This window comes from Cibotium barometz, chromosome 17 (assembly GCF_041138505.1).
Source record: "Cibotium barometz isolate CiBa-2024 chromosome 17, ASM4113850v1, whole genome shotgun sequence".
NCBI lineage: Eukaryota > Viridiplantae > Streptophyta > Polypodiopsida > Cyatheales > Cibotiaceae > Cibotium > Cibotium barometz.
Window position 1 is genome coordinate 53662900 of NC_141062.1, and position 27544 is coordinate 53690443.

General features: G+C 44.8%; 1 protein-coding gene across 1 annotated transcript in view; it reads left to right on the forward strand.

Annotated features, from left to right (window-relative positions):
- Positions 1–20277, forward strand: part of LOC147630168 (protein S-acyltransferase 8-like) — a 66090-nt gene extending 45813 nt beyond the window's left edge. Inside the window, exons 3-6 of the mRNA XM_086811810.1 lie at positions 8862–9167; positions 15763–16011; positions 19316–19818; positions 19971–20277. Coding sequence (XP_086667936.1) covers positions 8862–9167; positions 15763–16011; positions 19316–19818; positions 19971–20004 — 1092 coding nt within the window. The 3' untranslated portion in view covers positions 20005–20277. The remainder of the gene's footprint in view (positions 1–8861; positions 9168–15762; positions 16012–19315; positions 19819–19970) is intronic.
- The last annotated feature ends 7267 nt before the right edge of the window (positions 20278–27544 follow it).

The following is a 27544-nucleotide window of genomic DNA, read 5'->3' on the forward strand; positions in this document are numbered from 1 at the left end:
TACTTAGGAATTTCTTCAATGCTCGTGAGGAGCACCGCGACTTGGTCTTCATCCCCAACTGGGGCCTTCAACGCAGCAAGTTGAGTGATGAGAGACTCCATATGATTCAGATGAGCGAGAAGAGAGTCCTCATGCTTCATCTGGAGTTTGAAGAATTCTTGACGGAGGAAGACCTTAGAATTGATTACCTTATTGCCAAAGAGACCTTCAAACTTCTCCCATAATTCTTGAGCAGTGGAATCAAAGTCAAGATGATGAATAACTTCATCACCCAAACCCAAACCAATGAGAGAAAGGGCTTTGTCGTTTAAATTCTCCCAGTGTAGAATTTTCTTCTCATCCGATTGTGGCTTTTTATCCTTGCCACAAACAACATTCCACACCCCGTCTTTCATAAGGATAAGACGCAACTTTGTTTGCCATGTCGGAAAGTTCTTACCAGTGAACTTTTCAATGAAGGCACTTGTTTTCGAGGACTCCATGGCAATCAACTTGCAAGTAGCAAATTCAGAGGTGGAACCTTGTGAACGTCAATACCTCGAGTAGGAAATGAAGCAGGGAGCCACGAGCTAGATCCAGGGGCAGTCACGAATTGGAGCAAGATAATCCATGAACGAAGAGGGCATCACGGGTAGTTGGAGTAGATGAAGCAGGGCAGCGGCCTGTTGAAGATAAAGCAGGGCAGCGGCTTCATAAATTCGTGGGCAGCTCCATCATCACGAACAGATCAGCATCAATTCAGGACAGCAATGTGGGGCAGCTCCTGCATTGTCTCGAACAGAAAATTACGGGCAGCAGCTGGGCAGAGTGGCGGCCTGAACAGGAGCGGCAGCAGGACAGCAGAGTGTGGCGGCCTGAACAGGAGCGGCAGCAACAAACGGCTTGTTGCAGAAATTCGTGGACAGCAGCAACGGCCTGTTGGAGAAGACGCGCAGGAATGTGGCGGCCTGGATTCAGGGCAGAATCGGGGCAAAATATGGCGGGCAAATCTGCAGCAATAGAGGCGGCCTGATGGAGCAAAACGTGGACAGCAGCAGCGGCCTGTAGAAGAGACAGGAGCGGCTTGCAGGGCAGCAACGTTGGGGCAGATGGTGGGCAGCAATTGGAGCAAACGTGGAGCAGAAATCGGGGCAGCCACTTGGAGAAGACGGGCAGCAGGTAGTAGAGGTCTTCAAGATGGAGGAGAGCATACTCTCTTGCACTTAGAGAAAGAGAGAGAGGGCATGGCTTCTCTTTTTGGCCTCCCTCTCCTCAATCTCTAGGAGCAAAGGAGCAGTGGCTCTGATACCACATGAAGGCACAGGAACGGAACGGAATGGAAATGAAATGACAATACAAGTGCAAAACAATGATAACCAAGAGTACTCACATGTAGACCAAGAGAGCTTGATGTTGATTGATTGTCTAAGACTAGAAAGTACAATGCCTTTATAGGATAGGCACACACACTCTAAGTGTCACATGTATATGGGATAAATCCCAATATGCCACATGGCACTTACACAAAGACTAGACATAAAACTCACTTTAGACACACTAGAACACTCACTTTGACTTCATGTTCTAACAAAAACTAAAGATTCAGGGTGACCCTACTACGGTGGGTACCCAATCGACCAATTGGCATAAATAAATTGGCAAGATCAAGAATCAAGATCTGGATTCCATCATCAGTAATGGCAATTGCTCAAAACTCAAGAAACAATATATAAAGAACATAGTCCACTGAGCACTCAAAGTGATCACGAAAAGTATGAATCCTGAGCTCTTTGGATAAAAAATGCCCAAATCGTACTGATAATAGGTGGGAGGGAAATAAACACATTTCATTCGAAAGAAACATTTTTGAAACGTTTCGTTTCATAAAATATGAATGAAACGCGTTTCTTTGCAACTATGGGCCCAAGCAACTATGCCCCAAGTAACTCTGCGGGAGGTGACCCAGTCCATAGTGAAAATGTGGAGAATCCGTTGCCAAACCTACTAAGCCTTCGGGAAATCCCAAAGGCAATGACGCTGGGACTCTTGGAGATGGCCACACCTTGAACAGACTGTTGTCTTACCTCCTATGGCCAGCCGAGTGCCAACCGCCAGGCTCCGATGTGCCAGTTGCCATAGAAAGAGAGTGATCTTTCGCGGCCAAAAATTGTCCCATAGCCACCCCGGGGGGTGGAAGAGTCGATGTCAAGGTTCAGTTTGTCTCCCTACCGCATATCTTGGTGAGGCTCGTCTCTTGGGCCTCCATCAAGAGCTATCTGAAAATAAGCCAATCTCCAAGTGATCGAGGAGGACCCATGCTCAAAGCTCCTCACGGTATGTGCGGGCCAACCCCCAACATGTGACTACTGGGAAAATGGACCAAGGGGTTCCAAATCAAAGGCTGTCGAGGCGCTCCTCGGATACAATTGGCGTGGATTGCTGAAGGGCTGGCTTGAGGTGATCCCAAGCGCGCAAGAGGTTGGCTGCAAATCTATCCTCAAACGCAGGGCTAAAGTCACGAGCCTGCAGCTTTGTGAAAAGAGATCTCGTACTCTGGGGCCAAGGGCCTCCCAAAACCGGGATGCTGGTGGAGATCCTAGCTAGGAGGAAGTTCTTCCAGGGCTCGCCACCCGGAAGAAGGCTACGAAGTATCAACTTGCCCAAAAGGCGTGGCTTTGAATAGAGGGGTCGATGATGCCCCCCCCCCTGCCCCCGTGTCGTGCAGTTGAATGATCACTGTCTAGACCACCCTGGCCCGGGTAGGTCTCCTGTCGCTACCAGCCCAAAGAAAGTTGTGGATCAGTCGCTAAAACCTGACCAATGCAAGCGTTGGAGAAGGCCCAACAAGAAGTGATGTACCACTTGGTGGCGAGAAGAACTTGGTTCGCCACCATGACCCCGCCAGCAAAGGAAAGCTCTAGTATAGCAGCTTCTTCTGAATGCTCAGAAGAAGAGAGGCTAGTTGTTGCTCCGGGGAGTTATCGATACCAACCTAGCATCCAAGATAGCGAACTGGAGTGCCAGTTGGGATGCACTGCAAAGCCTCAATTGGCCTCCAAGTCGGGGCGGGTGATGAGGCAACCAAGAATCCACACGTCTTGTGCCAATTGATTAGTGCTCCAGATGCACGACAGAAAATCTCTTATCGCCTCGACGAATCTCTCAGGATTCTGCTCATCTCCAAATAGGTATGCTGTTGTGTCATCGACAAACCCTCCTGCCAGCGAATGGAGAGATGCAGCCCGCCCTTGGAGCCCTGTCTCATGAGGGGAGAGAAAACTGCTCTGGCCTTGGCAACAAACAAAATAGATAAGGTGCCAATGGACAACCCACCGGACGGAGCGAGAAAGTGGAAATCTGTTGCCTCGGGCTCCCTGAATGAGAACTTGGCTATGTGAAGCTGAATAGAGCCCAGAAACACCTCGGAGCGATTCCTTGGGAATTCCCATCCAGCACATCGTCCCCTCTAGAAAGCCCCAATCTACCCTGTTATATGTTGTCTCAAAATCTAGAGAGAGAACAATAAGATCTTGCTGCCTCAACTTGGCCGAATCACTCGCCTCCCAAAAAGTGAAGATGTTGTGCAGAATGCTCCGATCCTAGACAAAACCCGTTTGAATCGGGGAGTCAACGCTGCAATCACTGGCTAATGGCTTTAGCTAGGATTTTGTAGGTGGTGCCTAGGAGGGTGATGGGCCTCCATTGCCGAATCTCCAATGTGTCACCACCCTCCTTGGGAATCAAATGAATTAATCCCTGTGGACAACCTCTCCATGGAGCCCGTGGTCATTATCTCATTCAAGGTAGCTTTGAAGACGCCTTCCATGAGATCCCAATGCTGAAGAAATAAGGAAACCGGAAGCCCATCTTCTCTTGGGCATTTGCCTCTAGGGAGTGCCGTTAGAGCCTCTGCAAGCTCCTCTAAAGTAAAGGGTGTCAACAAGAAAGTCTAGAGAGCAAGAGGAATCACCTCTCTTGTGTGCCGCCAGACTTGCTCACACGCATCTAGCACCTAAGAGGATAGGGAGGCAGTCGTGAGAAGAGAATGGAAGAAATTTTTGGCAATGGCTCGCTAGGGAGGGGGGGGGGGGGGATCCCCAGCTATGGATCCATCCTGGCCTCGCAACCTACAGATACCATCCCTCTGCCTGTGTGGGTCTGAAATCTCAAAGAAATCTCTGCGAACCCTGGCTCCCACCTTGGTCCAAAAGGAGGCTCTAGCATGGTATCTGTACTCCACCCTCCGCTCCTCGATGGACCTAAGCTTAGTACAGGCTGCAGCCAATTGGGCCTCAATCCACAGGCTGTCTGAGGTACTCTCCTAAAGCCGCTGCATGGAGGCTAGGCTCCAACGACTGCTCCTCTCGTGCTCTTGGAAGCCAGCCAGTTTGCTCTGTGCGGCCCTCGGAAGCTGCTCTGTGCGGCCTCCTATAATAAATTGTTGATCTCTCCAAGGCCTGTGTCCATAGCTCCTATGGACGGTTGAACCAGTGAGAATCTAGACTCCCAAATCTCCTCTATCATGTTGCGAATCTTGGAATCCTGAATGAGCTTGTCTGGGATCCGGGTGCTCAAATGCTTGTCCTACCTCCATGGGTCCTCCAGGGATAGAATAATGGGTGCATGATCGGAGATAGTAGTGCTTGCTAGAATTCAATCATGCGATCACGTCCACAAGCCCACTCGTACACATAAAATTGGTCTAACGTGGAAAGGTTGGGGCTTGTACTCCTCTTATTGGATCTTGAGAAGCATAAACTCCTCGGGTTGCGTTTGAATCAGGTAAATGCCAAGGGTCCTATCCCCTCATAGCTAAAAGCAACTCCTCTTTGGCCGAGTACTCTGTTCCTAGAACTGTAACAATGCCACCTCCGTCTCTTTTGTTGCCTCGGTAACTTGTTGAAATCACCAACCATGCACCAAATATCCGCTTGTAGGGAGGGACTAACGAACCTCACTCTAGAAAGTGGCTCTGCCTACTGGGGCGTTCGACGCATATATGCCACTCTGTCCTCTTCAATCCTAATGATCACCCATTGAGCTCTCCCAGTGACAATGGTGCTTGAGTCGACCACTATAGGTAAGAGTTGCTCCCTGACAGAAATGCATACCCCACCTTGGGTGCCGGAGAGGGGCCAAAAGCATGGGACCAAAAGGTGTGACTCCCGCCCTGAAGGATCTTCCCGCAATGTTCGGTATGACCCTTGAAATATGATGGTCTTGGAGAAAGAGAATGTCAATGGGCCCGCCAACTACGGCTCTATGAAATTCCTCTCCTGGGAATCCTGTGCCACTACAGGCACTGCGATCCTCCCAAGCCCCGAATGTTCCATGAGACAATCCACATTACTAAGAGCGATGGGAGGCGGAATTGTCGGAACTGCCCTCCACTTAAAGAGTCTTGGGCATGGGTTTGGATGGAGAGTAATCACTATCTGTCCTTGGGCGAAGCCGTGCTAGATGGGCATGAATCCTGCCCTCCATGTGAAGACACTCTGTTCAGGCCCTGGAATATGCATATTTTGAGCTCCGTCTATCACAATGAAGGCGTCTGTACGAGGGGGAGAGAGGTATTGCAACTCAAACATGAAGAAATACAAAGAGAAGCACCTCCAAATTGGAGGACACCAGCTCCCCTCCTAGGTCCTTGTGGCGAGAGCCACCCATCTCCATCCGTACCAATGGCCAAAAGTGAGTGAGCACGTCGGTGATACGTAGAGCATGCAGATGATGTGAGAGCTCTATGGCCTACTCGTGAATAGCCGCAGACACCGACTCCGTGCTCCAATTCATCCTCGGCGCCGCACTTAGAGGAAGGAGAAGATCATCGCGCCACTCTCTGGTGTGGATGGTCTGGAGTGATGCAAGACCACATAGATGCAAATGGGGGCCATTGTCTCGTTGAAGATACTTGCTCCCTCGACGGTGAGGCATTGAAAGAAGCTATAGTCGATTGGCTATCCGAGAACTCAGGGAGGGGGCCGTGTGGCGGCTCTAGAGGGAGAGCACGCAGTGGACAGGCAACGATGGTCATCGCTATTGGCTCCGAGAAATGGTGGATCAAGTGGCAAGTTGAACTAGCATGTTGCCTCCTCTCCAAGCTAGGCGCGGCCGGGAATTCTCTGGTGCGAGAGAGAGAGAGAGAGAGAGAGAGAGAGAGAGAGAGAGAGAGAGAGAAGGGGGGGGGGGCGTGGCAAAGGCTGTGAGGTTGGGCTCGGCAGAGGCTATGAAGGGTTATAGGGCCTTGTGGGAATGTGGATGCTTGGAGTGGGATCATAGAGAGAGAGAGAGAGGGTTTAGGGTTTAGGGAGGGAGGGAGGGTTCAGGGTTTAGGGAGGGGGGGAGGGGGGGAAAAGGCTGTGAGGTTGGGCTCACCAGAGGCTATGAAGGGTTAGAGGGCCTTGCGGGGAATGTGGATGCCTGGAGTGGGATCCTGATGAGGTAATGGGCTCCAGAAAGGGGGGGTCGGCGTCGGGTTCCTCAATGGTACTTTGGGGGGGGGGGTGGGGTTGGGGTTTGGGGATCACTGCTGGGAGGTGTTCTTTGACAAAACTGTATCCTCCTGTGGCTTGCCAGACTGGTGCGCTTGGTGGTGCCGCTCGTCTGTGCTAGTCCGACGATGGTGATTTTGTGTTATGAACAAATCGATAGCAGACTCTTGATCAAGACCCGGATGTGCTACGCATTGTCACTTGACACTAGGTTTTATGTGTAACTTGCAAGTCCAGAGTTAGGTAAAATGTGAGATAAATGGGCCGTATGTGAACCTTATTAAAGGGAGGAAAGCTGGCCTTAGGACATTAGTGGTCTGCCTAGATGGCCATGAAGAGATCGTGAAAGCCGCTGTTAAGCACAGCGTTACCATTGCCATCATGGTGCACCTTCAGTTAACTTTTCCACCTTGGGCATTCATTAGTGGCATCCTCTTTAGCCTGACGTGCCTGTCTATGGAATGTGACTAACCTTGTAATGTGGAATGATTACAAACCCTTGGGATCCTGTTTTTTTTTGGCATTCCATAATGTTTTGGGGGTTTCCTTTTTTGTTCTGTCAGGATGTTTTGACAACTTTACTGCAAAAATGTTTTTTCCCCCCTGAGAGAGATCCTACTGAAGTTGCCAATTTTCCTGTCCAAAGGTAGTCACTTCCCAAAAGAGGCTAGTGGGAGCTCTGCCTCAATGACCACCCTAGCAGTTAGAGGCACAAGCTCGCACCACGAGGCTGGTACCACCATTTCCAAATATTGCCATTTTCCAGGCAGTGAGCAAGATGTAGGACATGGTCCACAAGAGACCCGCTTGATTAGATAGAGAGAACAACCTGCACAGTTGCTAGTAAACCATGTGATGGAGACCCAGTTTTCCAAGATGAACCAATTTACATGCCTGGTCCATAGCGATGGAGCTTTTTGAGCAACCAACTTGCTCTCTGATGTTGCTGAGCGATTCAAAGTAGAGGAGGTGGAGAAGCACAGGTCAAATCTCTGGTAACGCTCGATGTGTGGGTGTGGCGACCCTCATGCCCACTTGCATGAATCTACACCAAACACATGAACCCCTCCAAATGGAGGGGCAAGATGAATCAAGATTTGAACCCATGACCTCTTGATTGAGGGTCCTAAGCCCAAATAATAAGGCTAATTCCTAGGGGACAAATTCACTGCAAACATATCAGATTTAGTGGCTGCCCCACTAGTTGCAGCTCTTAATAGAAAAAGAAAGAAAGAAAGAAAAGATATATTAATGTCTACGGAACGCCAAAATGGCCTATGAGACAAATCTGTATACAACAAGTCCATATCCTGAGTGTCATGGAAAGAAAAACTGAAATGAAAATGAAAAGCTAATCCTAGTCATGTGCAGCTCACTATGCAGTCTTTGTCTAGTATGCTATAGATGTACAGTCATGGTAAGTGGTATACTACTGATTCCACCTATAGTGGGGATGGTGGGATGTAGTAGATCATACATGGGGCATGGGGCGAGGAGGACACTCACATCTGCTGTGCCCTCGTGTAGCCTCTGGACTCTCTCCTCCAGAGCTCTGCGGTATCATACCTGGATCTGGGCAAACTGGGCCTGATGGAGTAGTGGTGGTCTGCGTCCAGGTAGTCTCCTGGCAGCTCTGATCTCTAAGGCTCTCTGAAGTGTGAGCCCTCGTCATAAGGTAGATGATACAGGGGGAGGGGGATGTGGCTCGTGGACAGGCCTGAAGGAGCTGGTGATCTGTGGCTGGGATCTCTGACTCTGTACCTGTAGAAGCCACTCTCTATGTCAGTGTAGCTCAAGGAGGAAAAGGCCTAAGGATCTCTGATCAGGATACTCCATCACCCGGCTAAGTGGGCCAAAAACCTCTCTGAACAAGCAGTGGTATCTCCCCTTGATCTCATAATATACAGAGCATCCACATAAGTAATGCTCCTCTGACTCTACCTCTGTGTGGCATAATCCGATATTCTGTCCTCTCTAGGGGTCCGTGATGCTCTCCCTGCCTCAATCTCCAGGGTGTGAGAGGAAACTCTGATCTGACCAATAGTCACCCTCATATTCTGTCCCCAATTCAACGTGAGAGATTCAAATGGTTGTTTGATTGCAGAAGCATAAATCTTTTACTTTTTAAGATTCTTGTGAGTTAAGCAAATACTCTGCCAGGAAATAAAAAGAGGAAAATGGTGGGGGGTTGGGGGGGGAGGGGGAGGGGAGGTGGTGTGTGTTGGACCCCAATGAGGGTGTTGAGTGGCCGTTTTTTAACTCTATACTCACAAGGGTTGGTGTAATCTGTTGCTAAATCTTGCTTATAGTCTTTTAAAAAAAGAAAACTATCCTATCATCTTTTTGTTAAGTTCCATTCTCCTCGTCTTTTAACACACATTTTGTGCTCAGGTTATTATTCTTCTCCTACTCACATCAAGCAGAGATCCTGGCATTATTCCACGCAACCTGCACCCACCAGAGCCGGAAGAGTACGACTCTTCAGCATCCCCTGCAGATTTGGCTGTAGGGCAAACACCACGTTGGCGATTGCCCCGGACCAAGGATGTTATTGTCAATGGTGTTTCAGTTAAAGTGAAGTATTGCGACACATGCATGCTGTATCGCCCTCCTCGTTGTTCGCATTGTTCTATTTGTAACAACTGTGTTGAGAGGTTTGATCACCATTGCCCATGGGTTGGGCAGTGCATTGGGCAGGTATGCAATGTTAACCTTTTCTTTTTGTCAGTCAGGAAAAAGGTAGAATGTATGAATGCATGCATGTTGAAGAATAAAATGGATTTCAAAGGTCTGATAGTCCTGTTACTACAAATATGGATTGAGCATGCTTGTTTAGGCTATGCAGTGTTAACATAGTTACATCAAACACCCCCTAATTTGAGGAATGATGGCATGACTTATGGATTCTCTCTCTTGTATCACTTTTGGTCTCATATACCCATTGGGTCTTGAAGACATTTAATATAACTTTCTTTCTTTTCTTTTTAATTCTTTCACTAAGCTTTGCTACAAGAACATCCGAAGGAGCATTCGATGTACAGCAGTGGTTCTGCTTCTTCGACATATCTTCAGCAAAGGTGTATCTTTTTAGTTGCCCCCCAGCATGGAAGACCAACTGTGGTTGGACATGCACTAGAAAAGCTGGAAGCACAGTCCATTGCTAGAGCCTAGCACTAAAACCCAACCCCCCCCCCCCCCCCCCCCCCCCCCCCCATGAAGGGGTCCAAACTCCATACTGTTTCCAAAAAAAAAATTTGATGTGATCTAAGAGAATGTGCTTCAGGGATTTTTTCCTCCAAAGTGAAAAAAGCAAGTGGAGAAGAAAATGGAGGGAGGGCTTATTGAGCATGAAAGAGTGATGTGCACAATCAAGGTCTCAATTCATCTAGTCCATGAGAGATGATGAGCCTCTCTCATCTTGGTGCACTGCAGCTGTGGGGGAATGATTCGAACTCCTGGAGGTGGTGCGGCTCGATAAGAGACTGGTGAGTTTTGAGAGAGACCCCCAATGAGCCGAGTATTACAGACCTCTCCCTCTTTCTTGGAGACTAGGGAGCTTGTAGAAACTGGATTGGCGAGGACCCCAGTTTTGGGTGATGGAGCAGCCTCATAATTTCGTGTCATACCTTGTGTGCATGTTCTTTAAAGACTTGTTTTACAGTAGCTGCAAATCTACCTGTTGGAGTGACGATTGATTATGCGGTTTGGATTATTGTGGGCCCAAAACCAAGCCTCCATCCTTGACCATGCAACGACATGTTCCTGGGGTTACATGCTACCACTCCATGACCCACCGTTGATGTGAGGAATTTTTTGCAGAGACCCATGAGGAGGGGAGGCATGGTTTTATCTAGAAGGTACACTGCACTTGTGCACACACTACCCAACACCAACATCGTTTGCTGCTCCTGTTTACGACAGTGCGCCACCCCCGCCAATCATTTGGCTGTCTGTACTACCTGTGTGCTGCCACTGTTGGGCTGACTTGGGTGCCGTTTAACATCATCTACAGTTGCTACCTTTTGGGCGACTGATCTGCCGGTGCTTGCTGTCACTATCGCCTGTGCCACCAACCCTCGCTGCCTGTGACGCCAGTACCAACCACCAGCTGTGCCACCAACTGCCTCTGCTTACTGTTCAGCCAGCGCTGCTCACTGTATTGGCTGCCGCCGCTGTGCTGCCAGCACTTCCACCGCCAGAGTTACTGTTCGCAGCCAGTGCTGCCTGCCATCTAGAGCTGCTGCCTGCACAGAGTCGCCAGCACCATCATCTACACCTGACCGCCATGGAATACACCTAGTTGCCCCCTGTTGAACAAGAGCTAACTACCGATACTTGCTGGCTACTGCCACCAACCGCCACCTTATCCACATCTATTGAAGTCAGCCGTACGAGTCATACTACGCCATACTTTACGGTTGCTGACTGGACCATACTGTGAGACTATGAATATTGGACTCAGTTTATACTCCCCTGTTTGGAATCCTGTGGGCTGCTTCTACCTCAGGTTTGGGCAACAAGCTTACAGCTATATCACTATAATCCTTGTTATCTACACACATCTCATGTAAACTGCGTGTACAGACTTGGAGTCCCTTGGATTTGGACTTGGACTTGGATTTGGACTTGGACTTGGACTTGGATTTTGGATTTGGATTTGGACTTGGACTTGGATTTGGACTTGGACTTGGACTTGGATTTGGATATTGGATCTAGTACTAGCCCGGTGATAGATTCTTTAGGGTCATCCCTATAGTGTGCTCAGCATGAGAGATCTTGTGTCTCAACATTGACATCGACTTGGATGAACTACATTGGCGCATTTGTTTGCTTTTGTATTCATTGTTGTATTGATCTTGGCCAATGTGCCTGTGGATTGTTCCTAAATAAATTCCTGAAAGGGGTCGGGGCATGTTCCCCGCTCAGTGTGGTGTATTGTGCCCGTGGATTGCTCCTTAATAAATTCCTAAAAGGGGATGGGGCTTGTTCCCTGCTCAATGTGGTGTACTGAACCCTTCTTTTCTCTAGATCTACTACCAGAGGAGTGACATCAGCCGCCCGAGTGAGAGCTACTATCCAGGAGACGCCCCTGCCCACCTGGCCTTTGCCTTCCCAAGTCTCCACCATACATAGATTGATGAGATCTTGAGGAGACATAGCAGAGAGGACAAACCCCAGATTGATCTAGCACAAATTGGGAGATATCTTGCCCCTAACCCGATGTATGACATCCTAGACCCAGTCACTGGCACCGGTTTTGGAGCTAAATGCTTTATTGGATGTATTTACCTCCCCTCCCTTCCACCTACCCCACAGTAGTTAACCAAAGCCCTGTATGTGATTTATCTCCACATTATAGAGTACTCTGTACTTTTTTTTTTCTTTGGTATCCATTTGATGTCTAGTGAGACATGATGATGATGTACAAGCTCCCTTGTAAAGCTCCAAACTCCAAGCTCCACCTCCACACACTGTCATCGTGGAGTCGCTCACACCATCACCTGGTGCCAGAACTCCTCGCTTAAGCATAGCCGTTGAATGGCTCTTGCCTCATCGACACACGAAGGTATCTCACCTTGTATCCATTCCTGCCACTCCGGTGAAACCATTGTTACTTGGAGCTTAGGCATGACATCATAAAGGCGCTCTAAAAGAAGCCACATGTAGGCAAAGTGCGTCGAGGATGGCTTCATCTCCAAGTCGTTGCTGTGATGGCGGAAGATAGTAAGGGCCTTGACTTTTTTACTGAAAAAAGTGACAATTTGAGTGGCTTGTGTCACCACACTCTTCGCCCACTCTAACTTGCCTATGTCCTCCATAAGCAAGTCAAGGCAGTGAGAGGCACAAGGAGTCCATACTATGGACTTAAACTCCTCCTCAAGCAAGCAGCCCGTCTTGCGGCAATTGGACGCATTGTCCGTAACCACTTGAACCACATTTTCGGGGCCAACCTACAAGGATGATGGATCATGGATACAATCATGCATAAAAAAGGAATAAGACTTAAAAGTTAAGTAAAAGGCAAAGGCTAAACTTTCAAGCTTCAAACTCTTATAAAGCCCCCCAAAGGACCACCTCATACACAAGCTAATAAACAAGGTTAGTACATATAGAAGGGTGCATGCAAACTCACCTCCCAATTGTAAATTCCATCAGGAACCACCCTCGAACCAGGGGCTAGGGTTCCACTCCCCACAAGCCAAGCCAGTTAGCCTTGGCATCCCATACCACCAGAGATTGTTCTAAGCAAGAGCTGCCTGTGAGCTGCCATGTCCATGTGAGGAGTCTGGTCGAGGCACAGACCAACAACCAACTCAATGACTACATAAATCACAATAACCCATAAGTCTCTTATATAGTGACTATTGCCGCTATAAATAACAATCCAGTTGTAAATAGCTAGTAGCCACGAATTATCACTAATAATGAACCCTAGCCATTCGTAACTTGCATATGGCCTTCCCCTAATCTCAGGGTTTCCTGCTTGTGAGTTGCCATGTCCATGTGAGGAGTTTGGTCCAAGCATAGACCAATAGCCAACTCAATGACTACATAAATCAAAATAACCTATAAGTCTCTTATATAGTGACTACTACCACTATAAATAACAATCCAGTTGTAAATAGCAAGTAACCACCCATGAATTATCATTAATAATGAAAACAGCCATTAAGCCTGTTTTATCAATCCAGAAATCCTAGCCAAGTATCTGCCTGCTAATCCCTAATCTTAGGCCCCCCCAACCCTGTTGGATTAGGTCCCTAATCCGTATATTAGTGCCTAGGTACATAACATTGATCTCGTTGAAAGCCGTGCCCGAAAGCGAGTGACGCAATCTTGCAATCTCCAGAGGAGATGAGCACCGTTCAACTTTTGGCAGGCAGCTCTTAGAAGGTCCTTCAATCCACGAGCAGCAGTATGAACCATTTCTACATCACTTGAAAGTTCTTGTGAAGGTGAGCAGCTGGTGGGGCAGCTACCACTGTCACCATTTGGTTTTGGCATCCTGGTTTCCAACCAATGTTCGGTGGGCCTGGACAACCAAGTGGACAAAGACAAGATTTGAGAATGGAGATTTCCAAGTTTCATATGCATATGCATTACTCATGCTGCATGTGGCTAAATGATTTGCTAGAAGTCTGCCATGTTGGCGCCTTTTTCTGTTGGAAATGACAGTTGGTGGTCATTTTGCAGGGTTCTAAGGTAAGGTCAAAGTGCAGCTTTGAAGCCTTGCTTTGGAGTTGGACAAATTTTGAAGCTTGAGGTGTACACACACAATAATAAGTGTGTTTAAAGGGCATTTAAAAAACGGCACTGGGCATTTAAGGCACATGGGCACCCTCTACTTCCATTTGATCCAGGCGCCTTTCTATTTAGCCTGCCCAGGTTCAATTCTTTGCAAGTGTGGGCTGGCCCACACACTTGGCACTGGGTGGGTATGCTTGGCCAATCATCACCTCCCTCTTCCTCATGTAAGCTAGAGGACCATTTCTTCTCTCTCCTGCACCAAATCTCCATCGCCATCAGTTGTACGGCATGCCCCACCTGCACCCACTGGTCGCACTGCTGCTGCTGGCCATACTGTACCTGCTGGCCGTCACCTGTATCTGATGCTTGGTGGTGCTCCTGCTGCATGGCGACCCTCTACATGTGCTGAAAATGCTGTTTTTGCTACTTCTGCTGTGGACAGCCCTTAATGCTGTCCATATTAATGAAGAGTATCTGCAAGCTGTGAAGAACAAAGAGAGGAGTTGTTGCTAGTGCCATGAAGCTTGTAGGAACTTTGAAGACCACGGAGCGTTGTCCTTGGGTGCATCCAAGCTTGTGAGACTGGGCCTGGCTTAAGAGATTGGCGTAGGAGTCTACGAGAGATTAGGCTAGACTTGAGAGATCCACTAGGTTCGGTGTAAAGCTGGAAACATCCCCTTGTTGAGTGGCTTGGGTGGAGGACACCCTACCCTTGGTGAGTAGCTTGGGCTTGGGTATTGTTTGTTATTGCTTTCTTATTGTACTTGGAAGTCTGGTGCTAAGCACCCTCACTCTTGTATCCCAAATTCTCTACTGGAATAGAGTTATTCCTTAAGGGGGGGCTGGCCGTTCCGGCCATAGTGTGGTGTATTGTTCATTTTGTGTTGTGTGAATTTGGTGGTGTTGTCTCAGAATTATTCTCTATAATGGTTATTTAATCACAAGATTAGGGCTCTCTAATCTGCCACATTACAACCACAGCTTGTCGTACAAGAGGTTGAGAAGGTGAGAACTTTGGTCGTCGTACAGTTGGAACGGCATCCATGCAACAGTTGGGTAGCTTCAGAACAGCAGCATGGAAATACCTAGTTCAAAATTATCACCATGGGCAAGCCTTGAAGCAAAAATAATGAATTTTCTTGAGCATGGGGATGGCTAATTGACCATGCATGGCAGCCCGCCAACCTTTGGGAAGGAACTGCCAGGTGTGGGGAAACCTCTTGCCAAGTGGCAGGACTGCCCACACACTACTGTTAAAAATAGGCCTACAAAACTCATAAGAAACATGTGTTAGGCTTCAAACATAGTCATGGACCCATGCTTATGGGGTTTTCAGGTGTCATTGGCCCAGTAGACATTCACAGGTATTAAAAACCAGTCAATATCCATACATGATAACAGGTTACATGTGCAATTTGTGCCGAGTCAAACATGATTAATGCATAAACATAGTTGACTGGACTATCTCCCAACTTCCAAGCTTGTATTTCATCAATCTGAATTTAGGCATGGCGTACACCCTAACGAGCCTCTCCACAGGTCATCTACGCAAATGTATGATTCCATGGTAAATACCCAAGTCTAACCAATATATGGGTTTGTACCCAAATGTGCATAACCAACATAACTTTATGGGCATCTCCCATAGTGATAGATCTCGAGGATTATGTCTAAGATGGTGATAGGAGGCCAATTTGAAGAGAATTGCTCAACGGAGAGTCCATAGATATTAGGTTGTCTTTAGTTAAACCCCCCTTTTGGGCCTTCACCTTTAGACAAATAAATTTATGCACAAGTCTCGTGTGGGCATTTCCCTTCAAATTGGCCTTCTCACCCAGTGGCCTAGCTTTATTAATGCACAAGTCCTTAGGGGAGACTTGGTGATGGAACATCAAGCTACCTTCAGTTTGTGTTGGAATAATGTTGATTTGTTTAACTTTAACCTAGACTGCTAGACCGTTGCAAGTGTAATTATTTTGTTTCTTACACGTTTTGAACAATTTTTTGAAGCTACTTTGACAGCTAAATATTTCTGGTGTTGCAGCGAAATTATCGTTTCTTCTTCATGTTTGTGTCATCAGCGACGCTTCTATGTATCTATGTTTTTGCAATGTCAGCACTGTACATCAAGTTCCTTATAGAAGGGGATCAACAAACAGGGAATACACACAGCGTTTGGCAGGCTATAGCCAAATCCCCAGCCTCTGTGGTTCTAATGGTATACACATTCATTGCTGTTTGGTTTGTTGGGGGGCTCTCTCTCTTCCATCTCTACCTCATCAGCACCAATCAGGTATATGTTCTCTATTCAATAATCCAAGAGCATTCACTTTGGATTTGCTCATAGTAGATATTTTTTTTAAACAAAGATAGAAGAGAGCTTGTTTTTTAATGTTATTTTGTGAACTAGAAGTTTTGAATGTTCTTATTACAGTCGGTTTTGACCTCCAATTATCTTTTGCAACAGTTTGCCCATATGTGAGTTTCCACCTACCTATGCTTGTCTCAAATGGTGGGAAAAACGAATACTCAGGCTCTGTCTAAGGAGTCGTCGTCGTGACGTGCAGCTGAAGGGTCCCCCCTCTTGCTATGGGTCCATCCCCAGTTCTGGTCAGCAGTCCTCTCGGTTCTGTCCAACAGCACTTGCACTCTTCTTTCTGTCTGTTTGCCTCCAGTGTCATCTTATGCTCTCGGTTCCGCTGCTTTGCCAGGTTCTCTCACCGGCGCAGCTGGTGTTTTATGCTCCCTCGTGTATTACTGCTCAGTCTCCTCTCAGTTTTGGCCATGACTACCTCTGCCATAGCGTGTGTCCACTGTTGCCTTGAATAGCCTTGTCTGCTTAGTGTTGTACAGTGGCCTGCTGCCGCACTCATGGCCTGATAGAATCCACCTTTGGCCAGCCTACTGCCAATCATAGTCACAAGAAATGTTTCATCTGTTTCGTTGTTTCGACACGTTCTGTTTCACTTCCTTTCGTTTTCTCTCGATGGAGGAAACAGAGAGGTTTTGAAGGGACTTGTCAAGTCGAACCGGGGAAAAGTGAGAATTTAAGAAAAACGTAGGAAACTTCAACAATCTTAGTGGTGATGATAGCATTCATCTTCCTTGGTGGTGGGGTCACAGGAAGAAAACTAGCCTTGATTCACTTCTGAGACAATGTACAAGCTGCCTTCGTCAGTGAACAAGGGTGCATTACAGAATTCCAGTTACTTGGTCAGAGCTAATTCACATTGAGTTTGACTCTGAGGTTTTGGCTAGCAGAATCCTTCAGCAAAGTTGCCTCACATTATGCATGCTTCAATGCATTTTGCTCAGTGGCACCATGGTTTCAAGCCTGATTCAAACCCTAGCCTTGTGGAGGTCAGATGTAAGTTTCGAAGGCAGGAGTATTTCAAGCTCCATCACCTAAGCCATGACGGGGCCATGTGATTGTGCTCTCACTCACAAGTGGATCCCACTGCACCAACATTATTGAGCTTCTTTACACTAGGATGCATAGGAGGATTTCAAGGTGCACCACATTGCAGCAACGCATCCCTCAGAGGGCCCATCCTCAGGTTGAGTGATTAGCTCTCCTTGTCCTACCCTAGATGATCACTGGCAGTTCAAAGGACGATACAACCACAAGTGACGAGATTTCTGACAGTCTCTTCAATGGCCCTTTTGCAGAAGCCTTACTTCACTACGACGCCCATAAGATTTTACCTCAGACAACCTTTGGGTTAGCTCTCAGATGCAGACTAGCATGTACCACTGTAAAAGTCATTGATACTTTAAGGATGGAGTACCGATACAGGGCCTCCTTAGGAGAAAATCACCTTGGTTTTCTTGCATGTACAGAACCTTGATACATGCAGGATGGCATCCACAGGCTTTGAGGCCACATTTTTAGGCCCATAATATGGACACTGACAACCACAAGACTACTTATAGCTAAACCAGATTCTGCACAATAATAGTACACCGGGTGTATGGTTTCCCTCTTTACTCGGTACCTTGGCGGAGGCCCCTTTTGGGCTCAGGAGCTGCTCTCCTTGAAGAATATGCATTGGAGAGAATGAATTTCTTATGACCTTTTACAAGATTACTGGGAGCTCATTGAAGACAACTAGCGGTGCACTTTCATTAAGATTATATAAAAAGTATTATGACAGTGGCCTCTAAGAGGATCTCTAAGAGGGTGTTATCCACAAAGAGAGTGGTGACAACCGCCAAGAGATTCAACATTGATCGGTCTCTAAGAGGGTGTTATCCACAAAGAGAGTGGTGACAACCGCCAAGAGATTCAACATTGATGGCTTATCACCCTTTACATACCTTTCTAGCCATTCCATTTAGGATTTTGGCGAAAGCCACGAGTCTTCACCTTCGGTCTGTGAGGTAGCATCTGACAGGCTTAAATTGGGTATAGGTACATCTTGGATAACATCTGCTCTTTTTGTGAGGCCAGAGCCATAATGGAGGCTTCCGGACAGGACTTGGCAGTTCTTGTGCCAGGCCCCATGCTAGGCCCCGACAGGGTGGATTGGGCCTTGCTTAAGGGCACAATACTCCAAATGGGGCTTTCCTAGTTTCGTCGCATTACAATGATTGAGGGGCGAGAGATACCCCTGACTTCTTTGGCCTCGACTACACCTTGAGATTCCTGTTAGGACTTGATCTGTAGTTTAGCAGGTCTTGCGAGCCTCTTCCATAGAGTGCATCTGTTCCATCTTGACACCTCATTTTCATTGTGGCCAATGGGAGTCTTCTAAGGTAGCTCCAAAGGAATACAGGAATCCAGGGAAGCTTTCTTGCACATGGGGAGCTGTTGACCTTGCCTGATGCATGCATTGGGTCACAATGCACATGGTGCTATAGGTCAATGATGTGGCTCTCTTTTGAACCTGGGAGCTCTAGCAATAGTCTGCTAGTGTGTTAGAGTTTGGTTTCTTGGAAGGCTATGTGATTTACTTCTGAATGCACTATTATATGGGATTCCTTGCAAGATGGGTAAATGCATTACTATAGATAGAGAACTGGTGTTATTATGTGCCGGTTGGATGCAGCTGATCTGCATATCAATGCAATTTATTTATTGCATTTTAAGAAGGTATTTGGGCCTTACTGTTGGCATCCTTGCTGCTCATCTGTTCACACTTGGGCAGCCATTTAATGCTTTTTTCCTACCCCAAGCTATGTCCAGGCTGTTGGCCCTCTTCCATGCATTTGGCTGGCCATCATGATCTCCTATTGCCAGTTGTCACTTTGACTGTTTCTCATGATTTGGGGTTTTCGTTTTCCTGCCTCACACTCGTAGGCCAGTGCATTCTGTTGTGTCTTAAGTGCATTCCACCTTCTCTCTTTTTATTCCCTATAGGGTAAAGCTCACAATATGATCTGGTTCTCTATAAACGTACCTCTAGCTATGCCTGTGTTTGACTCACACATTTGAATGGTTAGCATGGACTGATGTATGTGTCTTGGCTGTGGTTCCACTTAGTGAAAGTTGTGAAGGTAACAATATCAATTTGTAATTGTGCAGCTATTTTTACTATGATAGCTTTAGTTTGGAGTCACTGGGTTTTTTAACTAGTGGGTTTTTATGATGGTTGCAGACAACTTACGAGAATTTTAGATACCGTTATGAGACTAGAGTGAACCCTTATAACTTGGGAATCATGCAGAACTTTCTTGCAATTTTCTGTACTCCACTTGAACCTTCAAAGAATGATTTCCGTGCAAAGGTGCAGCTGGACACATCAGGTCATATTGTTACAAATCCTCAGCCCACTTTCCAGATGGGTGGAGACTTAGAGGTGGGTGATAAATCCTCATGGCAAGCTGGAGAACCCAATGCTAATGAAGGACGAGGAAGGATAAGCGGAGTCAGTGACTTTGGCATGGAAGTGAAGGACTCCTTTGATGATGCTTTGACCCATGCTATGGGTCGGCCCATTCCAATAGAATCTTCAGATGCTAGAAGTGGATCTCATCCAAGAAGGTCAAGTTGGGGCCGGAAAAGTGGAAGCTGGGAGATAGCACCTGAAATTTTGGCACTAGCTGTTGGAAAGACAGAGGGTAGTCGATTCAATGGCAACAATGCTAGTACACCAGAAAGGTATCATACCCTTAAAACTACATAGTGTGATATGTTGTGTGCGTACATATCATGTTTATATGCACGTAGTGATGCATCCCAAGGCTTTGAAGTTTGAGGATTTGTTGTACACACATTCCTGATTTTGACGTCATTGGATTTGCTTTTGACAGGCCTGATGAAAACTCCCAGAATACGGCATCATAAGTTGTCTCCATTAGAGAAAAGTGGGGTTTCTCTCCCCACATTCAATAACTCGGACTCGGGGCAAGGGGCTCTTATTGTAGTGGTGAGCTCAGCTTGGGAAGCTGCCATTTAAGGCTAGTAAAGGTGCAACACAAGGGAAAAATTTGCTCTCTTGCGGCTGCTTGTATTTTTATGTGAGTTTGTTGTATTTTTCAGAGTGAGGACTATCGCCAATAAAGAAAATTTATCCCAGCAATCTTGGCACATGTTTAATGAAATACAAAATAAAGTTGATTGTTCACTTACAGACTCTTAGGCGACCTAAAAGCCAAATGTTATTATGGATCTGAAATTTTTAAATATGTTTTGAGTTGTTATCGTGCAGTAAACTGGTAGGGAGAGAAAGAAAGTTATATTAAACATCTTCAAAAGACCATAAGGTCTATAAGACAAAGGGATTACAAAGGTTATGTGGTCAGAAGTGAGCACGCTCGTTTTAAGACTCCAACAGAGAAACGTTCTTGTTATTAGCTTCGTTGTCTCTGTTGTATAGACGGTTTCACTACTTCCTTAAGGCATGACCCCGGAAGACCCAGGAACTAGGCATGACGACCAAGAACTCCCGAAGGAGCCCAGGTACTGTGGGACTTGCCCTCGGGCCCACCCACTAAAAACTCTGTATACCTTGCGGATTTCCAAAGAGGAATTGCCTTACCCACATTGGGCGTCGGCTTGAAGAAAAAAAAATGTTACAAAAAATCGGTAAACAGTCGAAAAAGACAAAATAATGTTGCCTAGATAAAGCCCCAAGGCTTTGGGCCTTAGGACATGTGCACATATATAGCTAGTGTGTCCCTACCATCCACATCTACATCTTTGAGATGAGACACATTCTCTTGCTCATGGGTATGACATCTAGTCACCTCTAGGCAAAAAAACTAGGAGGACTCTACGATGTATCTTGCCTTGGTCTTTGTGCCAAGAATAGTCTATCTTTGTGGCAACACATCTCCAACAGAAATAGGCCTAGGCAACATTGATCCTTGTAATCCATCGCCTTTGAGAGGGCCAAATCCCTCCTTGAATAGGCAATTACATTGGCAAGGGAGTGTGTGTCATGGAAGTAGAAGTATTAAAATTTTGCAATTGCATGACTAGGGTTTATGCACAAAGAACAAGTCCTATTTCTAGGGGTTCCACTATTCCTTACTTCCAGTCTATGTTTCATTGGCTCATTTTCTCTCAAAGCTCCTTACTTGAGGCGAATACATTAACCTTCTTCACAAGGGAGCACACTGTTGAGTAGTGGTCATTTGTTGGAATCAAAGACTTGGTGGATTTGAGAAAGTATGGTTTGATGTGCTGCAGGTGGCTAGTCAAATTTACATTTAAGGTCCTTGGTGTTTTTGGATCAAGTTTGAGAATGATTTCAACAAGTTTCTTTTTTTAAGATTTGATTTGATTTTTCTTTTAATGCTATTAGGCTCACTTTATGCCTCTAGACTCACCTTTATAGGTTATTGTCTAGAGGTTCATGTCTCTTGGCTCATGTGTCTGGGTTCATGTCTCTAGACTCATGTCTTAGGCTCATGTATCCAAGCTCACGTATCCAGGCTCACGTGTGTAGGTTCATGTTTGCAGCCTTACGTCTTTTTTGTATGAACTCAACTCACATATGTCCCTTATATGAAATGAGTCTACTTGGGTGTACGTTTATTGGGTATTAATTGTATTTTAATTCCTATAAAGTATAAGAATTTTTCTTAGAATTTGTAGTTGGTACATATTGTATAACAAGAAAAGCCTTCAAGAACATGTTTAGTTGTGTCCATACAAATCTTATGGCAGTATGTACCTCCATGCTCACATTCCCAAGCTCACATCTGTAGGTCCATGTGTAAAGTCTCATGGCTTACGTGTCCAGTGTTGTTGTGAGAATGCAAACTCATTGACAATTGATGGATAGCATTAGATGTGGATAGTAGTCTAGTGATGTGTGGACAATAATGGTCCTGCCAAACTTACCAAGTGTTGTGAGAATGCAAACTCATTGACAGTTGGTGGATAGCATTAGATGTGTGGATAGTAGTCTAGTGATGTGTGGGCAATATAATGACCTTGCCAAACTGACTAAGTGTGTGCGGATATTAGTATTAGGTTATGTTATGTGTGAACTTATCACTTGTAAAATGTGTTGATTTTGGTAAAGAAGAATGAAGCTAGCTATGGAGCTTCTCTACATTGTGAGAGCAATTAGGGTTTGTGCATGTCTTCTCTGGTCTCATCTATTCTCTTTCCATGGTATCAAGCATAGATTGCTCTCACATTGAGTGAAACCCTAAACTTGAAGTAATTAGAGATTGAAGTTGTTGAAGGTCATCAGGAAAGCTGTAAAGCACCATTGGAGTAGAAATTGCAAGCAAATCATAGAGTTTGGCGAAGAGGTGAGTTAAACAAACCCTTTCCTTGTGATTTACAAGTATTTTGAAGCCAAAGCAAGCAAAGTTGAAGCTCTCCATTGAAGCTTGCAAGTGAAAATGTATGCAAATAAAATGTATTGATTGACAAACATATGAGAAAAAAACTACAGTTTGCTTGAATAGTGATAACTTTCACTCTGTTGCTTAGAAACCAATTGTATCATGACCAGTTGACATCATTACTTGAGGCCTCAAGTCAAGCAATGTTGTCGAATTTCCATAAATTTAATCCTCCATAAGTTAGTAACAAGAAGCTTGTTTTGCATAAATGTGTTTAGATTACTCAAACATTGGATTTGGAGTGCTATAGCTCAACTTTTAAGTTATGTGGAACAAGATAAGGGTGCAAATTTGGGATGCTTGCTACAACATTTAGTTGAAGTGTCGATGTATGTGAAATTTATCCACAAGCTTGGTTGAAGCTTGATGTTGGAGGTTGAACTTGACAAATTAGAATGTATGCGTTGTGATTGGTAAAAGCATTTACTATTGCTACATGGTATTGGAAAGCTCTTAAGAAGCTAATTTATAGGTTGTTGCAAGATGGGATTTTGATTTTTTGGAGCTTATAGAAATTCAGCAAGATAATTTTTAGGCTTCTACTTGATGCCTAATGAAGCAAATGAGCATATGGAAGTGCAATGTGAGCATGTATATGATTTAAGAATGATTTTTGAAATGCTTTTGCATTGAGCAAGCGAATGTATAAGTGGTGTTGAAGCATTGTGTTTGACCAAGATGAGTGATGGTCCAGATAAAATTGTTGGTGAAAAGCTTGACACAGGAATAACTTCCAGATTTAGAAGTACCGCATGACAAACTTCGTGAAAGGCAAAGGACTTTGGAATTTGGTGAGACACGTGAAGAAATAGAGCCAAGAATTCCCATAGTTAATGCAACTAAGACATAACTTACAACGCATAGGAATTGGACAGATAGAGCATTCAAGGTGTTACATTATTTCTCAATTTATATGACAGATGGGATGTTATGTCATATCCAAGATATAGATAATTCTAAAAATGCATGGAATAATACATTGGTGAAAATGTATGATACGAATACAAAGGCGAGAAAGGTCCAGTTTCAAAATAAAAGATACACAGTATAATATGGAACAATAAGAGTGTGTATAATTATATGCAAATCAAAGCATGTGCACATGCATTGACATCTATTAATGCACCAATGGATAATGATGATTTAGTTGTTGTTACACATTGAAAGATTTGGGTTATTTGACCATCATTGTGAGTAGTGATAATCCCCCAGACTTTGAAGAGTTGAAATTATTACTTATTGTGGAAGAGTTGAAGCAGCTTGGATTAGATACATCATCTAGCACAGTGGGCATACAAGGGACCAAGCACTTTACCATAAAGGTGCAAGAAGCAAGGGGAGATCCTCATCTAGAGAACATACAGGTGGACATGGTTGGCAAGATAGACCACTAACAATAACAAAATTTTCAGCCCACGTATAGTGCATGAGGAGGTAGAGTCGTACTCCTGAGGCGGAGGGAGACCGAATTCTAGAGAAAGAGATAGATGGTAACCTCAATAGTAGTCTAAAAGTAGTGTTAAGATAGGTCACAACCTTAATAGCAATTTGGAATTAGCATTGAGTGTCACTATTATGGTAAGATTGGACAAGGAATGAGACAAGAAGCAAAATCATTTGCGAGGTGATAAAATTAGCATGGTAATTATGCATCCTCTAGCAATGTAGGTCATGGGAATGAAGATCATTTGTTTGTAATGAAGAATGGCACTAGTTGTACATGTCATACACTCTTTCTCATAATCCCATGAGGAAGAATGGGTTTATGGAGAGCATGTGATGGGCATTATGACTTCACATAGTGAAGGAGATAATACTTGGTACATGGATTCTGGTGTGTCAAACCATATGACATATCATGCTGAATGGTTTGATAGAAAGTTTCCCACACAAACATAGGGATATGTGGTTATTGGAGATGATACACAATGAATCATGTGATGGGCACTATGACTTCACGTAGTGAAAGAGCTAATACTTTGCACCGTGGAGCCCAAGTTGAAGATGCCTTTCAAGAGAGTAACTAAGTGACCCATAAGATGGCTCCCCCACCCTCCCCACCATTTGAGGAAGGTTCGATTTTGATTTGGTTCTTTCCTTCGTCGATTTTGGTACTATCAGTGGACAAGATTGAGGGTCGGCCCATAGATGTTGCTTTAGTTGATGAGGTTATGGGAGTTTGCTTCCCTTTTGGCACCTAAATCCACGTGCTACCCTCATAGTAGTCTTGAGCTTGAAGAAGACAAGTTGGGATCCATCAAGAGGAAACTTGTGGTTTAAACTGATTTTTGTTGTGATACCTCCTAGGTTTTTTGATAGTGGGTTGGCAAGTGAGAATTGGGGGAAAAGTTTTAGGGACCCACTTAAGGATAGGTTATGGCTTTCCTTGTTGATGCCTTGCTGGTAGCTAGTTCTTTATAGAGGTAGATGCGGATGTGAAGCTTGAAGATGAAGAACATTGTGGTAACAAAGTGGATGTCAATGTGAAGGTAACGATATTGCATTTTGTCGATGTTGAGGATTTTTACTTGCGGCATTCAAATGCTTGTTACTAGTCCAATGCATTTGATGTGGAGGTATTGTTGGTGGAGTGTAAAAGTGTAGGGTTAGGATTTTTTGCATTGAGACACTCCTTGTGACCCCAACTGATTCCTCATTGAGCTGCTATTATCTAGATCCATCCAAGAATGACATATTCTTTTAAAGTTCCTATAGGCATGACCAAAAAGCTACTAACCAAGTGCCTATTATTACCATAGATGATAGTTTTAAGGAAAACAAGTACTTTGGTATTTTTGGCATTTATACCCTCTACTCTCATGTTAGACTTTTCAAGTCGAGGTTTACTCCAACTAATTTCATGTAGTAAAGGAGAGTAGATTGTGATAACTAGCACCCGTGTAAAGCATAGCATTATATAACAATTTACCATAGGGGCTACATCATTCAATGGATGTTCTATGTGATCATCCATGTTGTCGATTACCTCTCCAATATAAGCTTGTGCAATAGGTCCAAGGTTTTCTTCTCGATGTTATTAAAGTTTTACCCATATTTCCCTTGCCTCCTCTTAGGCTTGGATCTTCTTTTGAGTGACCCTTTTCTTGGCAACTAGTTTATCATGAGAAGCATGTAAGGATTCTTCGGTAAGAGGTTCATAGTATTTCTTAAACTTACTACCATTAAGGAAGCCAACAATCTCAACTCTGTCAAGAGTCTCAACACGTATAGTACCTTGTGATATAGTTTTACAAACATTAAATGGTTTATTTCTAGTGTATTTGAGCTTTTTCTTTTCACCTATACAGAAGTACAAGATTTCCTTTCTTGAACTCCTTATCCTTGAGATTTTGGTCAAACCACTTCTTTCTACGATTCTTCTCTATCAGCATGTTTTGCACTGCAATTTGTCTTTCCTCTTTAAGTTGTTCTAAAATAAACAACTGGTCAGCCAATTCATTACCATTAAAACTTTCAGTTATAGCTACCCTTCAGCTGGGGATCATGAACTTCCAAGAAATTACTGCCTCAAGTTCATGCACCATCTTAAAGAGTGTGTAACCAATTGTATGTTTTGCACTGTAGTTTGTCTTTCCTCTTTAAGTTGTTCTAAAATAAAAAATCGGTCAACCAATTTATTACCATCAAAATTTTTAGTTATAGCTACCCTTAAGTTGGGGATCATGAACTTCCAAGGAATTACTGTCTCAAGTTCATGCACCATCTTGAAGAGCGTGCAACCAATTGTAACTTTGTATGATGTGTGATAGGCCGATAAAGCTGTTGTGAGCTACCATCAAGCTTTTCAGTTATAGCTATCCTTAAGCTGGGGATCATGAACTCCCAAGGAATTACTACCGTAACTCCATACACCATCTTAAAGAGCGTGCAACCAATTGCAACTTTGTATGATGTGCGATAGGCCCATATAGCTACATGAATGTGATAGTAAGACTTTTTATAACATTGTTGATGAAATGCTTACCTTGATCACTCATCTCACTAGCTTAAATGGACATTTAAAGCGAGTAATAATGTTCTCATAGAGAAACTTTATAGTTTCCATGACATCCACTTTTCATAAAGCTCTTGTTTCACCCATTTCATAAAGCTCTTGCTTCACCCATTTCATTACATAATTTGTGGCAACAATGATGAAGTGTGCTTGTGTGCCTCATGTAACAGGACTAATAGGGCCAAAGAAATCTAAGCCCCATTTTTCAAAAGGCTAGTTGACTCGGATATAGGATGTGATGGCATCATGTTCTTCTTCTATGGCTCAGCACAACATTGACACTCTTCACAAGCTTTTACAAATACTATACAGTCCTTAAAAAGTGTGGGCCACCTACTACCCCGAGTGGAGTATTTTTCTGGCTGTGATTGTTGTTGCAAAATGTCCCCTGCTACCTCCTGGTTTGCATGTTCTAGGATCATGAGATATTCATCCTCCCGAGGGAAGCTTCTAAGAATGTCCACCTGCTAGTTTGAGGTATCAATGTGCACATGGAAGATGACATCCCAGTCAGGTGCTCGCAAGATTGGAGCAATTTGCAAGGCTTTCTTTAGCATGTCATAAGCCTATTGTGACACTCCTTGGTCCATAATATACAACCAATAGCCTATACAAAGGACATCTCTACATAGAAAAGAATAAACCAACAGTAGTAGCTGGCATGGCCCATGAATCTCTACCTTGATTTTGTTCTCATCACAAGGGAAATCCCATTTTTGGACATTATGCCCAAGAATAACTCCATGCTTCACCCAAAATTGGCATTTATAAGGGTTTAAGGATATGCGATAAAATTGACACCCTTTTTAGGCACCCTGGGTGCTCTTTCCAAGATGAATAAATGCACAAATCATCCAAGAAAGCTTCAAGAAAAATCATTAGAAAGTCTTCAAAGACAGTGTTCATAAGCCATTGGAATGTGGCTAGTGCATTTGTCAAGCATAATAGCATAACTCTATAATCATAGGCTCCATGTTCTGTAGCAAAAGAAGTTTTAGCTTGATCC